Raw genomic sequence first — 14,003 nt, 5'->3', positions numbered from 1 at the left:
AATTCGGGCCCCCTCCCCGGGCGACAGCCACACCTTCCCCGATAAATCTCGGTCCTCAGGTCGGGAGCCGCAGGCCCGGCCCCTGCACACACACATCGCGCACGCCTCTGCCCCGCGCCCCGCCATGCACGCGCCCCGCCCCGGCCCGGCCCCGCCCCGCCCGCAGCCCGCGGGACCTTTATAGGGAGCGCCGGGCCACGGCGCGCTGGGAAGTCGGTGCCGCCGCCCTCCCTGCCACCCGCCCGCGCGTCCGACGCGGGGGCCGCCGCCGCCGCCGCCGCCGCCGCCGCCGCCGCCGCGTTCGCCATGCGTCCCGGGGCGCCGGGACCACTGTGGCCATTGCCCTGGGGGGCTCTGGCTTGGGCCGTGGGCTTCGTGGGCTCCGTGGGCTCGGAGGACCCCGTGCCTGGTGAGTGGGGCGGCCGGAAGGGGCGGGCGAGGCGGGCCACCCACGTGGGCCTGCCCGGAATGCAGCCGGGGGCAGGTCGGGGGGCACCGTGGCCGGAGCAGCTAGGGCAGAGGGCGGTGACCAGCGGCTGCTTGCAGGTTGAATCCGGGAGAGCTTGGGGCTCAGCACCCCCCAGCCCCAAAGGGCCCGAAGGAGGGTCACCGGGAGGTCAGCAGAACAGATGTGGCTCACAAGCAGGATCATGGAGAGCAGTCAGGGTGACCACTGACATTTATGGAGCATTTAGTGTCTGTCTCTTCGCTCCCTGAACCCATGCAACAGCCCGGTGGTGTGAGAACTCTTACCGAGCCTGTTTTCCAGATGGGGAAACTGAGGCACAGGGTCGCACAGCTTGTAAGTGGCAGAGCCAGGATTCGAACCCGGATCTCCTGGGTCCTGCCGGCCCAGAGAGGCAGGGCTGGGTGGCTGGACCCAGGGCCTCCAGCTTGGGCCTCATCTCTTCCCTGGGTCATTAGAATGTCATACCTGCCATGTGTTGGGAGACGCCAGGCCAGCAACAGCCCCGCTCCTGGCCTCAGTTTCCCCTTTGATGAGATGACTGCCATGGTGCCGCGTTCCCACAGCTGGTCCCTGGGAAGTGCTCAGCGCAGTGCCTGGGCACCGGCGAGCTCCCTGGGACAGGGGCTGGGGCCGTTCCTGCCCCATTTAAGGGCGAATACACTGAGGCCCTCTACGCTCCCCCAGCAGCCCCACCCAGCCCTCCACCGAGGGAGGGGAGAGCAGAGCCCCCTCCCCGAAGGCCGTGTCCCCGGGGAGATGGTGAGCTCATGCAAGGGGAATGTTCCCAAGATGGAGTGAGTAAGAGGCAGGCCAGGCGAGGGGGGGCTGCCAGGAGAGGGGGGGCCCCCGAGTGCCCTCGGGTGCTGTCTAGACAGAGGGCAGAGGAGGGAGGCAGCTCCAGGGCCCACCAACCCTGACAGCTCTGGGTGTTTGACTGATCGGGCAGGATGCCAGGCCTGGGTGGGGAGGGGGTGGTGTCCCTGCAGCGGGGAGGGTGGGTGGGGGGAGCTTCCTGGGATGGGTGGGGGTTGGCAGTGGAGCAGCGTGGGGGTTGGAGCTCAGATAGGAGGCTCCAAATCCAGAGCCCCTCGTCTCCAGGTTGGGGGCAGATCGCTCCTCCGTTAATCACCGAACACGGACCGTATGCACCCCTGGGGGGGGCGGGAGCTGGGTGAAAGCCGAGGCCTGGGTGTCAGGAGTGGCACAGGAGGGCACCTCTGGCCCCACAGGAACTGCCCCCTTGGCCACAGGTGGTGTGTGCTGGCTCCAGCAGGGCCGAGAGGCCACCTGCAGCCTGGTGCTGAGGACTGACGTGAGCCAGGCTGAGTGCTGTGCCTCCGGCAACATCGACACCGCCTGGTCCAACTTCACCCACCCCGGGAACAAGATCAGCCTCCTGGGCTTCCTGGGCCTCGTCCACTGCCTCCCCTGCAAAGGTGAGACCCTGGGCATCGGCTACAGACCTGGGCCACTGTGGGCGAAGGCGGAACAGCTGGGAGTGAGCTCCCCGTCTCGGGAGGAGGTCAGGGCTGCTGGGAGGAACCGCTGTGTAGAGGATCCCAGGCCTCAGCTCCCTCAGTTGAAGGTTCGGGAAGAAGCTCCGAAGACTCCCCAGCTTGGTTGCCCACTGCCAGCCCTTTGCTTATGCCAAGCCCTCTGCCAGGATGGCCTTCCGCATCTGCAGCCCACCTGGCAGGTGGATTTTCCCAACTGACCATTCTGGTGGTTTGTGACCCTGCACTCAGCGTTCCCTGTCTGTCCTTACCTGCAGGCTAGGAGCTCTTTGAGGGCTCAACGAATATGTTGAGATATATTCCCTGTCCTCCCGGGCACCTGTGGTCAGGGCTGAACCCACAGGGACCCAGAGGGAGTGTGGGGACACAACTTGGAGGTGGGCATGAGAGCCAGGGTGCTGGGGGATGATTAGGAGTTCATCGGCTGGACAAAGTATGGGGGAGAGCATCATTGGCAGAGACCATGGCCTAGGATGAGGTCCTGGTGGGTGGGGTCAGGGCAGGGGAGTAGGGAGAGGCTGGAGCTGAGGGCTGCAGACCCGAAGGCCAAGCTGAAGAGCCTGGCTGGCCACTGGGATGTGATTAATCCCAGATCAGCCTGGCTGGGTGGTCCTGAAGTCACTGCCACATGCCCTGACTCAGTCCGGGACCCCTCTGGCTTCTGGGAGGAAAAGGACTTCAGAAAGTGCCTGGCGGGGGCATGAGATGATCCAGGACACACACCCCCACCCCCACCAATCTGGCCTTGGGGAGGAGAACTCAGCCCCCCACAGACGCTTCTGTCCCCTCTTGCATGAAGCCGCAGGGGCGGGTGGAGCATTTCCAGATGTGCGTGTGGGTGGAGGCGCCCAGGTGCAGCCCACATGCCCTGGCAAGGCAACCCGCGGCGGCGACGTGCGCCGTTCTGCCAGGGGCATGCGCTCATTTCATGCTCGCCCTGTAAGGTGGGTCCCGTCAGCCCAGCTTTACACACAGGGACACCGAGGCTGGAGTGCTCAGAGTTTTCCCTCCAGACCCACAATTAACAGAACTAGGGGGCCCATCTGGGATCATGCTGAGGTGCCCTGGCTCTCCTCCTCACAGTTGTGACAGGCCTCAGTTTCCCCCTTTTGGAAAACAGTGACAGAACGACCTCTTGGTGTAGTTGGAAGGCTGCGATGAGCCTGGGAGGGCCCGAGAGGAAGGGGGCGGCCCTCAGTGGGGTCTGATTTTTCACCTCCAAAAGCCCGGGGCCTAAGTGAGAACGGGGACGCGAGAGAGACTACCCCGGGTCAGCCCTGCTTTCCTACCCGAGAGCTGGGGCTACTCGGAGTGGGTAACCCCTGATTCAGATGGCCCCCTCCCCAGGAAACGATCTTCAGGCCAGGCGTCAACGCCCCGCCCTCCCCGTCGCCTCCTCCGGGGAGGTCCTGGCAGGCTCAGGGAACAGACGCTGCCTGTCCTCCCCTGTCCCGCGCCTGGACGGGGTGGAGCCCCCCACCCCACCCGGGGCTGACGCAGCCGGGTCCCCCGTCGGCCTTCCCAGAAACGCGCGTAAATCAAGGAACAAACGTCAGCCCGAGCCCATGGCCCAGCTGCGCAGCGGGACGGGGGCTGGAAGCCCGCCCCTGGACCCCTAGATTCGGGGCAGAGACCCCCGCTCCGCCCACACCGAGTCCCGCCTCCAGACACAGTCCCCAGCCCCATGCGCAGCGGTCCACCGGGGCCGTGGCCGAATCTCGCCCACAACCGACCCCGCAGCCAGACCACAAATCAGTCCCGGTGCCGTGCGCCCCGACTCCGCACCGCCCCCCACTCCAGCCCGGCCTCTAGCCCTCAGAACAGGGGACGGGTGCGCCGCGGGCTCCGAGGACCTCCAGCCGCCGCCGCGCGCCCCAGCCCACGCGAGCGCGCGTCCTGTGCTCCGCAGATTCGTGCGAGGGCGTGGAGTGCGGCCCCGGCAAGGCGTGCCGCATGCTGGGCGGCCGCCCGCGCTGCGAGTGCGCGCCCGACTGCGCGGAGCTCCCGGCGCGCCTGCAAGTCTGCGGCTCGGACGGCGCCACCTACCGCGACGAGTGTGAGCTGCTCGCTGCGCGCTGCCGCGGCCACCCGGACCTGCGCGTCATGTACCCGGGGCGCTGCCGCAGTACGTGTGGGCGGGGCCTGAGGGAAGGGCGGGGCCTCCAGGCCCGAGCGCCTGACTCGTGTTGGCGCGGGCCTCGCGGGGCGGGGCTTGTGGTGGGCGGGACCTGGTGGCGAGGTAGTGGGCGGAGTCTAAGAGAGCCCGCAGGCCCAAGTGTCTCCGGATTGGGTCTTTTGTGGGATCGAGAATAAAGAAGAGTCGGGTGGAACTCTGGAAAGTGGGGTTCGAAAGCTCACGTGGGGTAAGAGGTGTGAGTGCGTGACTCAGAGAGGGGCTTGTGGGTGCTGAGGGGGCGGGGCTTGAGAGTGGACCGGGGCCGTGTGGCTTCCGGCACGACCGGGTGGCAGGGTCTTGGAGGTGGACCCAGGGGTGTGGGCGGGGCACATGGACAGGGTGTGGCTTCTGGAAAAAACAGAGGGGCAGGGCCTGAGGGCGGACTCGGGTTTGTGGGCGGGGTCGCGGTCCCCGCGGCGCCCCTGACTCTCCGTGGCCCTCCTCCCGCAGAGTCGTGCGCGCACGTGGTGTGCCCGCGGCCGCAGTCGTGCGTGGTGGACCAGACTGGCAGCGCCCACTGCGTGGTGTGTCGCGCGGCGCCGTGCCCCGCGCCCTCCAGCCCCGGCCAGGAGCTCTGCGGCAACAACAACGTCACCTACATGTCCTCGTGCCACCTCCGCCAGGCTACCTGCTTCCTGGGCCGCTCCATCGGCGTGCGCCACCCGGGCAGCTGCGCAGGTGCGGGCCAGGGCGGGAGCGGCGGCGGGGTCTAGCCCCTCGCCCCTCTTCGCGCCCATATTTCTCTGTTCGTTCCTCCCGCTTTGCAGGCTCCCCTGAGCCGTCAGATGCTGAGTCGGAGGAGGAGGAAGAGAACTTTGTGTGACCTGCGGGGCGGCCTGGGCCTGGAGTTCAAGGCCTCCCACTTTATTTATTGCCACAGCAGAGCCTAATTTATGTCCCACGGACACTCCCTAGAGCCTGGATCGGACCACTTGGGGGAGCCCTGGGAGCCCCATCCCCCAAGATATCTTAAGGATTGGGGGAAGGAGGGCTGGGATCCGCGCTGGTGGGTGGGACCGCCACCCCAGTACCCTACTACCCAGGAGGACCTCAGGCTTCTGCTCTCTGGGGCATAACTATCGATTGTCACTGCCACTCATAGGGCTGTGGATTCTGTGCCAGCGATTAATGAAAAGGCACCCCAGCCCTAGGACAGGGACCAGGGGGTGAGGAGCAAGTCCACAGCCCGAATGTGTGTAGATGAGCCTCAGAAGATGCCCAGACAGGGGACAGGCCGAGGAAGTAGCCTCTGTCCCCTAGCGGCCCACGAAGTCAGGTCTCTCCTCTCCTGCTGCCTCCATTTACTCAGTAAGTCCTGAGGAGGCCCCTGGGTAGAGCCCGGCTTGTTTCCTGGGCGGGGCCATCTCTGTGCCTCCTACGTGGGTCTCGGGCATGGAGCCGCCAGCATTCGCCCAGGACGGGGCACCATGTCTAGTGTGCCTGATCCGGTTAGGGTGCGACCCAGCAGGGCCCAGGAGCCCCCGCTCACCCACTGGCTCTGGTGGGGTGTAGACACCAAAGCCCATTGCACTCCTGGCCTCCTGGAGCTATGTGTCAGAGCAGCACCCGTAGTGCGTATTGCCCTGTCCACAGATGAGGTCCAGACCCGGGACCCCTCGGTGCCACGAGGCCAGCCTTTGCCGGGCCTCTGGACTCTCCTTGCCTACCAGCCAGGCTCAGGGGTCTCGACCCCCACCCTAGAGCCGATTCCCTCCGTTCCAGCTGGGTTGTCGCTCTGTGTCACCTCCCCGTGCCTTCGTGTAGACCAGAGGCTCAGACCAGATATGGGGGTCTGACAGGGCAGGAACCCAGCTCCTCAAGTTTGAGATGAGGGATGCAGGGGACAGTGTGCTCATCCTCTCCCAGCCCCCGGGAAGTGCCTTACCTGTGACACCCAGAAAAGTGCTCTTGAGTAGGTGGGTTCGCCCGAGCTCCCCCCACAAGGCAACCTCCCCGCCCTGGGAGTCCTGCCTCGCCAAAGAAATAAAGACTGTCAAAAGCGACCTTGGGGTCCAGGCCTGGTCTGCCCGTCTCTGAGCCTCTGTGCTGCCCACTTTGGTGTGGGGTTACCAGCCTGGTTGCGGTGAAGGTAGTGAATGGGGGCCTCTGGGAGCGTCCTGGGGAGGGACGCAGGTGCATGTCCTCAGGGCAGCCACCTCCGGGCAGTAGGCAGCAGCCAGGGAGAGGGCTGTGGTAGGTGGGGTGGGTGGATGAAAGGGGATGTGGGGAGAGGCCCAGCCAGGCCCTCGGCCACCCAGAGGCCAAGACGAAGCTCCAGGAGTACAAGTGAACTGTTATGTCTGGTTAGTTAACATTTTATTCGGTTATTTTGGCTCTTTTTGTGTGGCACTGATGCCCGCTTCCCACCCCAGGCTTAATGGGTCTGGGGGCCCCGTGGCCCCCCCGCGCCACCAGCCACAGGATTTTACAGGGCTGGAGCTGTTGGCATCGGTCACCACCTCGTTTGTGTACCCAGCATGAGCTGCCGGGGTTCAGGCAGCTCCTGCTGGGGGACCCCAGGGGTCCTGGGCCCAGGGCTGGATGGGCACCTGCCGCACTACGTCCCAGATCCAGGTCACGAAGGCGGACACCTGCGTGTACACGTCGGGGGTCTTGGGGTCCCCGCACCAGAGGCCGGAGAAGGAGACGAGGCCGTGAGCCCGGTTCCTGCACACCAGGGGCCCCCCAGAGTCCGCCTGGGGTGGAGGGAAAGGCCAGGTCAGGGGTCCTTCTCTCAGCCTCAGCTTCTCTGAAGGTGCCTCTGCGGGTAAACTCCCCGAGCCCCCTTCGTGCCCCCAGCCCTTCCATGGCCCCTAGTGCTCTTACAGCAAAGACTAAACCCACCCCAGCCTTCGAGAACCTGAAGACACCCCTACCCTGCCCGTCTCCCCCCACGCACCCGGCTCCAGCCACGGCAGCCTTCCGGGCTGTTCCTGGAGCAAGCCGGCTCTGTCCAGCCTCAAGGCTTTTGCACCCCCTTGGGGCCTGTTACTGCCCTCCACACACACACACACACACACACACACACACACACACACTGTAGTGTAAGCATACAAGTCTGCAGCCCTGTGGGGGTCTCCCTGCCTCAGCTCGAAGGCGCTGTCCTCAGAGAGGCCTCCCCAAGTACTCACCCTAAAATTCCTGCTTCTTCCCTTCTGCTCCCCTCCTGGCCCCACCACCCTAATTGTCATGTGGCGTCATCTCTGACCCTATGGAGTGGCAGTTTTATAGGTGGATAAAATGAGGTCCAGAGAAATGACTTTCCCAAGGTCGCACGTCTGGGACGTGGCACGGTCTGGATCTGGCCCCGGGCAGCTGGGCTCCAGAATCTGCATTCTCAACCTCTGTCCTCTCTGGCCTGGTTCCTCCCTTGCACTAGGGCCACGGGTCCACCAGGTGGGGAATCCGGGCCCTGAGCTCCTTCCTCGAGATCCCTTACTGCCCCCTACTGGACACTGCTTGCAAATACGCGAGTCTGTAGCTGTGCTGTGCACAAGCCCGACGCGGCAGCCCTGGACCCCGGGCCACTCCCTGCCCTTCCGGGGCCTCCAGTGAGGCCTCCTGGCCAAAGGTGAGCTAGGACTTAGTTCCCAAGGCTCTGCCCAGGCAGGTCTTCCCCTCTCCGGGGGCCTCGGTTTCCCCATTCGGTGAGCGAGCGGGACGGAGAGTGCCTTACTGAGCAGAAGCCTCGCCGCCGGTGGTCCCCGCTGTGGGCGCAGAGCATAGCGGGGCTCAGCTGGCCCTTCCACGAGCTGTTGCAGACGTCCAGGCCCAGCACGCGCACCTCAACCTCCATCAGCCCAGGCGGCAGCTCCTCAAAGTTGGACACGGAGCCCCAGCCGGCCACCTGGCACCGCGTCCCGGGCCTGAGCGGCCTGGCGTTTCTCCTTGGCAGCCCCAGCAGCCCCACGGCGGGGCCCAGGGCAGCAGAGCTGTTCAGCTGCAGGGAGAGACCGCCCCCAACCGTCACCGCTGCCCCATCTGTGGTCTCTCGGCCTCGTGGAGAGGAACCAACGGCAGCGTCGTTAAGCTGTTGGAGGGGCTGCTGCTTTCGCCACCGGCACCCCTCGCTCATGAGGCCTCCCCCCGCCCGGGCCAGGACCCCACCTCTCCAGCTGCCCAGAGGCATCTCGCTCCCGGCCCTGGGCTCTCCCATGGCTCCCCATTGCCCTCGGGATAAGACCTCTTGGCTGACCATTCCGGACCCGTCCAGCCAGAATGAATTCACTGCCATGCCCTGGGCCCGCCTCCACCCTTTTGCTCACAGCGTACGCCCGACCTGGAGCACCTTTCCCGTCCAGCCTTCAGATCTCAGCTTAGGCGTCGCCTCCAGGAAGCCTTCCCAGACTGTCGGACTAGGACAGACGGGCTCCTATGTGCTGCCCTTTTAGATGGGAGGCTCTGAGGGGGCCAGCCCTGGGGTTCGCTCATAGCTGTGTCCCCGGTGACCGGCACACAGCTGGCACTCACTGTATTTGACCCTGGCTTCAGGGCTCATTCCTTGACCTCGGGCACATCCCTGACCGGCCCCAGCCTCAGTTTCCCCGTGGGCGCAGCGGGACAGGCGAGTCGGAGCAGCGGGTTCTGGGCTGTGGCCGCTGACAATCTCTGCCCCCTTCCTATTTGCCAGGAGAGCCCTGCATGCCAGACCCTTCATCCTCAGGGACCTGTTTTGCCCTCTCCTGGTTTTCATTTTTCACCACACTTGGAGGGCAAGTTGGAATGTTCTTCCTTGAAAACAGAGGCCCTGGGGTACCTGGAATTGCATTTGGGGAGCCCGGGTGAGCGCTGCAGGACATACCATGCGGTGGGGGGGGGGGGCTCACATCTAACAGAAGAACCACTTCCTGCCCAGACACCGCATGAAGGGCCGAGGGGCAGAGATAGGGTGCTTCCGGCAGTAGCGCCCCCAAATGCTGAGGCCCTCTGCGTGCTGTAGGTGGCCATAAACCAGGGGAGTGGGGAGGGGCAGGGTGCAGGCTGGGGGCCATCGGGGGACAGCTCTTGGGGACGTTTGAGCAAAGGCTTGACCTGACTCAGGTGTTCCAGTATCATTGGCTATGTTTAAAACACATCAGGTCACCCTGGGCGTGGCCGAGACAGGCCAGACCTACGTCCAGTACCACCCCCCACGAAACTCACCTGCAGCAGGCAGATGTCATTGGCGTTGGTTGTGGGCTGATAGTTGGGGTGCCTGATGACAGCCGAGATGCCGAACACCTGCTGGGTGGGCTCTGGGGTGTGCAGGGCATGGGCCCCCAGCACCACCAGGCCCATGCGGGGGTCTCTGCGGTGGGGAGGAGGCTTGTGAGCGGGGCCAGGGCGAGGGCCACCTGTCACGGGCCTCGGTCTCCCCATCTACCGAACGTTTGGCGCAGCAATCCGTTTAATCCTCACTCCGGTCCCGCCGTGATAATAATTGTTATGTTTGTTAGTTTTCCACCTCAATCATGCCATTAACTCTAATCGTTGCAATATTAATTTTAATAACTGTTATAAACTCTACTTAGAATGAATGGAATGCTTATTACATTTATTACGATTTCCACCTAACATTATGCTGTTACCTGAAGGGGTCCCGCACAGGCTCCCCTTTGACGTGTGGACTCTTTTGAGCTGACGAGGGATTTCTGCTCCCCACTTGACCACCCCTCGGATCTAGACTTGGGGCCTTGCCCAAAATGCGAGTCACCAGGATGAGTGAGAACCGGGCTGCACGGCAGGCAAGCTTCTAATCACTGAGCCTCTGCTGTTCTTAGTGGCCCAAGAACGACCGGGTCACCTTCCCTCCGTCGCCCCAGGCACGTGACCTCCTCCCAGCTCAGGACGCCACACACACCCCTGTTCCTGTCCGCGGGAGCCCCACCACGCGGGGTTCCCACGAACACGTATGTACCGAATCGGGTTATTTTCTCTTGGTGCCCCCCCTTACACAGGTGTAATCACTAGGCCGCCAAGGGGCAGAGAATTTCTCCTTCCAATAGTTTCACTATTAATGTCGATGATTGTAACAATACTTAGACTGAACGCAGGGATAACATCGGCTTATTGTCACGCGGTGTCCTTCGGCACGTGTCCCCGTGTTGTGTGGCACGGCCGGCCCCACCGACGGAAGGTGGGGTCTGCCGTCCAGCCTGTGCCCCATCTAGAATATTGCGATACCCACAGCAGGGCCACCCACTTCTCCCCGCTGTGGTCACAGCATCCTGGGGTCCCAAGTGGCAGCGGTCAGGGCACGGGCCCCCAGGTGGCTCACCGGTCATTGAAGCAGTGGGCAGCTGAGACCACCCAGCGGGTGCGGAGCAGGAAGCCCCCGCAGTGGTGCTGGCCCTCGAAGCTTACCGATGCCATGTAGGGACGGGAGTGGGGGGTCGCCTCACGGCCCCCGATGATCCGGGCCCCCCGGGAGCCTGCAGACGGGGCAGGGGGGCAGCGTCAGGGGCGGGACAGGAAGATGGGCTAATGTGGGCAGCTCGGGCACCAGATGGGATGAGAGTCAAGCTGGGGAGAAAGGACAGAGACCGAGGTGGCCAGAGAGACACAGAGACTCAGGGAGCGAGTGGGTGACGAGGAGTCCCGGGGGGGCCCACGAGTCCGCTGGGAGGAAGTCTGGACCCTAGAACCTGGGCCTGGGCCCAGTCGAGACCTTGGCGAGGTGTCCTGCCCCGCTCCCTGCTGTGGCCCCAGAGGCCAGTCAGCCCGGGGCCCACATGGGGCTACCTGCAGTTTTCCCGGGGTGGGTCTGGGGGAGCCTCGAGGCGCCTGGGGAGTTCCTGGGTGGGGCCCAGGGGGTTCTCACCTGGGGGCCTCGCGGACAGCATCAGGGCAGTGGCCACAATCAGTAGCAGGTGGCCCCGGTCCCCCGCCCCAGGTCCCATGGCTGGCGCAGGCTGCTGCCTCCCTCAAAAGCTGCGTGGCTGTGGCCCTCACCCTCGTCTAACGTCCCGGAAAGGGGGAGCCCAGCGGTGGCCTGTGGTGTGAGGCCCCACCGGGCTCTGCCAGCAACGCCCAGATCTGAGCTGGAGGTTCTGGGAAGCCAATGATTCGACCGCTCGGGGTTGCCGATCACAATCGCAAAGGAGGAAACAGAGCGGGGTGAGGGAGGGCCCTGGGGGCTGCCTGCCCAGGCCAGCCCCGGCTCCGCCGGTCCCTGCGGCCCCGGCCACCTGCTCTCTCTGTGCCTCGCTTTTCCAGCGCCTGTCCCCAGGCCCGGGTCAGTGTGCCGGCCACAGGGCCCTGGGGGCTGGTGTAAACATTACATAGAGCTGCCGGCTGCACGTGGAGCTGGACTTCGTTTCGTCTGGGGCGGGAGCAGCCCGAGGATGTCAGCAGTGTTCCTATCTCTATGTTGCTTATGGGGAAACTGAGGCACGGCACGATCAGGCGCCTTGTCCACGGTCACACAGCGAGGGAACAGTGGGGCTGCGGTCACATCTCAGGGCAGCTCCTGTCACCTCTGTCGGTGGCCAGTTCTGCCCAGAGCCAGCCCCATTTCCTTCCTGTCTGCTGAGCCATTGGGAAACAGGCAACTGTCCTTCACGGCCCCATGGCGCCAAGCTCCCCGCAGCCCTGGGGGTGGGCTGGGGGCCCGGTGTGTCCGTTTCCCAGCCCGAGGTTCAGATTGGGGAGCCCGGCCCCTCTGGGGCTGCAGAGAAGAATGTCCTGGACTGTGGTCCCTGAGGGGTCTTTCGGAGGGGGACGGCGGTGGCTTTCCTGGTCAGGGCAGACTCTGTGACAGTGGTGATGGCAATGGTGATAACGATAGCTCCCTTTACTAAACACTTACTTTCGTTATTGATTTGTCGGCACTCTTTATATATTGAGATGAACTCATGGGCATATCAATTCCTTTTCCTGAGCAACTATCAGGTGCACAGGACACAGGTCCCTGGGGAGGGGGTTGGGGTTCTACTGACTTGCAGATGGACCGGCCAGAGCTGGGTGGGCCCATCAGGTCCCCGTCCCTCTTCCTTTGGGTCCCCAGGGACGTGGCACAGGCCAGGAGGCTAGCAGGGGTCCAGGGTGTGGCCTGCCGCTCCGTACGGGCCCGTGGTGCCAGTTATGAAGCTGGGGAGGGGGCCTCCCCAGCCCCTTGCCCCTGGGATCCAGTAAATCTCGTGTCCTGCTTACCCCTCCCCAGCGCCCTTTGGGGTGGGGGACACAAGGCATGAGCTGGAATCAGGGCTGGGGGGAGGTAGAGGGGGTCCCTGGCTCATGGACAGGGGAGGAGTGGGCTTTGGGGGCCCATGAAGAGCTCTGTGGGAGGCCACGGGCCCCAGAGGATATGTGTGTGTGTGGTGGGGGGTGGACACAGCTGCACGGTGGGCTCGGGGCAGGAGTGGAGGCGGGGTGTGCTGGGCAGAACCCCGGGGACCGCGGCATCCAGGAGGAGCCGGAGTGACCAATGCGGGGGGAGGAGGAGGGGTGTCGTCGTAGAAACCGCGGTTGGTGGTGGTCCAGGAAGGGGGCGGGGCTGCGGGCGCAGTGACCGCCCCTCCCAGACAGAGGGGCGCTGCGGGCTCTGGGCTGAGAGGAGGAGGAAGGGGGTGGTGTGGACTCCTCTCTGGAGGGAGAAAGGTCGACTCAGGCCTACTGCCCTCGTCCCCGAGACAGCCCGCCCTGTCCCACCTCCAGGCCTTTGCCGCCCGGGACGCTTCCCCCACCGACTCCGTCTGGCCGGATCTCCCCAGCTCTCTGGCGCCACCTTCTGGTTGGTCTCCTGGAAGCGACTGCCTGCACGCCTGCCTGGGGTGTGGACGTCAGGGTCCCCCAGCGGGGCCTTGAGAGCCACCGGGAGGACTTTGGCTTTCCATGTAAGGGAGGTGGGCGCCTTGGGAAGTTTAGGGCTGGGAAAGGCCGTGAATGGTTTGTGAGGATGGCAGAGATGCTTCCAGCAGCCCTCAAATGTCGAATCATCTATTTAATAAACAAAAGAACACTCTTTCTTCTCTGCGTCTCTGGCACCTAACACTGCCAGGCGCACAGTAGGTGCTCAATAAATCTTTTGGGCCGAGTGGATGCAGAGGATGAGGGGCAGTATTGGAATCACAGCTCACTTTTGCTGAGGGCCAGCCTGCAGGTCAAATCCTGCCCACCGCCTGTTTTGTAAATAAAGTTTCATCGGCACACAGCCACACCAATGTGTGTACACTTCCATGGCAGACCTGGGCCCGCAATGCTGAAAAAATTTACTATCTGGCCCTTTTCAGAAAGAGTTTGCCAAACTCTGAGCTACTGTGTGCTGGGCCCTGTTCCAAGTCCTTCGTGTGCATTCACCCTGTTAACCCCCCAGCTGCCCTGGGAGGTGGGATGTGAGGCCCAGCAAGGTTCAGAAATAGACCCAGGGTCACACAGCACCGGTGGAATGAAGCTGGGCCTTGAACCCAGGGCCCCAGATGTTTCTTGGGTTCTTTTTGTTGTTGTTTTTTTCTGTGTTTGCTACTTTATCTCGTTGTTTTAATGCTAAATGCATGCACGTCATTGTTAAGAGGGGGAAAGCAGGGGACCCGGTGGCCTCTGTCTGCTGCCTGCGCCCACCCCCCCCAACAGGTTTCCTCATCGGGGAGCCCCCACCCCTAGCCCAGGCCAGGCCTTGCCCTGAACTCCAGTTTGGGCATCCAGCTGCCCACCCAATGTTACCTTTTTCATCCCCCAACCTCTCTCCAGGGGCTCAGTTTGCAATGGGAGGGGACCCCAATGCCTATTATCCCACATCCCATCTGGGGGCAGTCCTGTCGGCTCCCCTTTCATGATCCACCCAGAACTCATCTGCCTATCGACCTGGTCCAGGCTCTGCTGGTCCAGTCTCCCCGGGGGAAGGGAGGGGTCCCAGTTCAGCCTCCTC

General features: G+C 63.9%; 2 protein-coding genes across 3 annotated transcripts; one reads left to right on the top strand and one right to left on the bottom strand.

The window, feature by feature from the left end:
* The first annotated feature begins 252 nt into the window (after window positions 1–252).
* Window positions 253–6,162, top strand: FSTL3 (follistatin like 3). Of its 2 annotated transcripts, none has more exons than XM_011375218.2 (5): window positions 253–409; window positions 1,699–1,905; window positions 3,893–4,108; window positions 4,610–4,837; window positions 4,927–6,162. In XM_011375218.2, exons 1-5 carry the CDS (start codon window positions 307–309, stop codon window positions 4,980–4,982), a joined length of 810 nt encoding a protein of 269 aa, XP_011373520.1. In that variant the 5' UTR covers window positions 253–306; the 3' UTR covers window positions 4,983–6,162. The 2 variants fall into 2 exon arrangements, with proteins under 2 accessions (XP_011373520.1, XP_011373521.1); XM_011375219.2 differs by having other exon boundaries at window positions 254–409; window positions 1,720–1,905.
* A 131-nt stretch (window positions 6,163–6,293) lies between these two features.
* On the bottom strand, window positions 6,294–11,039 carry PRSS57 (protease, serine 57). The gene is made up of 5 exons (XM_011375238.2): window positions 10,959–11,039; window positions 10,416–10,569; window positions 9,302–9,446; window positions 7,836–8,099; window positions 6,294–6,855 (listed from the first exon to the last, which is right to left on the bottom strand). Exons 1-5 carry the CDS (start codon window positions 11,035–11,037, stop codon window positions 6,652–6,654), a joined length of 846 nt encoding a protein of 281 aa, XP_011373540.1. The 5' UTR covers window positions 11,038–11,039; the 3' UTR covers window positions 6,294–6,651.
* Between the last annotated feature and the right edge of the window lie 2,964 nt (window positions 11,040–14,003).

Source organism: Pteropus vampyrus, unplaced genomic scaffold, assembly GCF_000151845.1.
Source record: "Pteropus vampyrus isolate Shadow unplaced genomic scaffold, Pvam_2.0 Scaffold267, whole genome shotgun sequence".
Lineage (NCBI taxonomy): Eukaryota > Metazoa > Chordata > Mammalia > Chiroptera > Pteropodidae > Pteropus > Pteropus vampyrus.
This window is presented reverse-complemented; position numbering and strand designations above follow the sequence as displayed.

Coding starts and splice junctions, on each gene's coding strand:
- FSTL3 (XM_011375218.2), top strand. CDS start 307: ATGCGTCCCGGGGCGCCGGGACCACTGTGGCCATTGCCCTGGGGGGCT. Junction 410..1,698: donor CTCGGAGGACCCCGTGCCTG/GTGAGTGGGGCG, acceptor CTGGCCCCACAG/GAACTGCCCCCTTGGCCACA. Junction 4,838..4,926: donor CCACCCGGGCAGCTGCGCAG/GTGCGGGCCAGG, acceptor CCCGCTTTGCAG/GCTCCCCTGAGCCGTCAGAT.
- PRSS57 (XM_011375238.2), bottom strand. CDS start 11,037: ATGGGACCTGGGGCGGGGGACCGGGGCCACCTGCTACTGATTGTGGCC. Junction 8,100..9,301: donor ATGACATCTGCCTGCTGCAG/GTGAGTTTCGTG, acceptor CTCTCCCTGCAG/CTGAACAGCTCTGCTGCCCT. Junction 6,856..7,835: donor GGCGGCGAGGCTTCTGCTCA/GTAAGGCACTCT, acceptor CCTCCACCCCAG/GCGGACTCTGGGGGGCCCCT.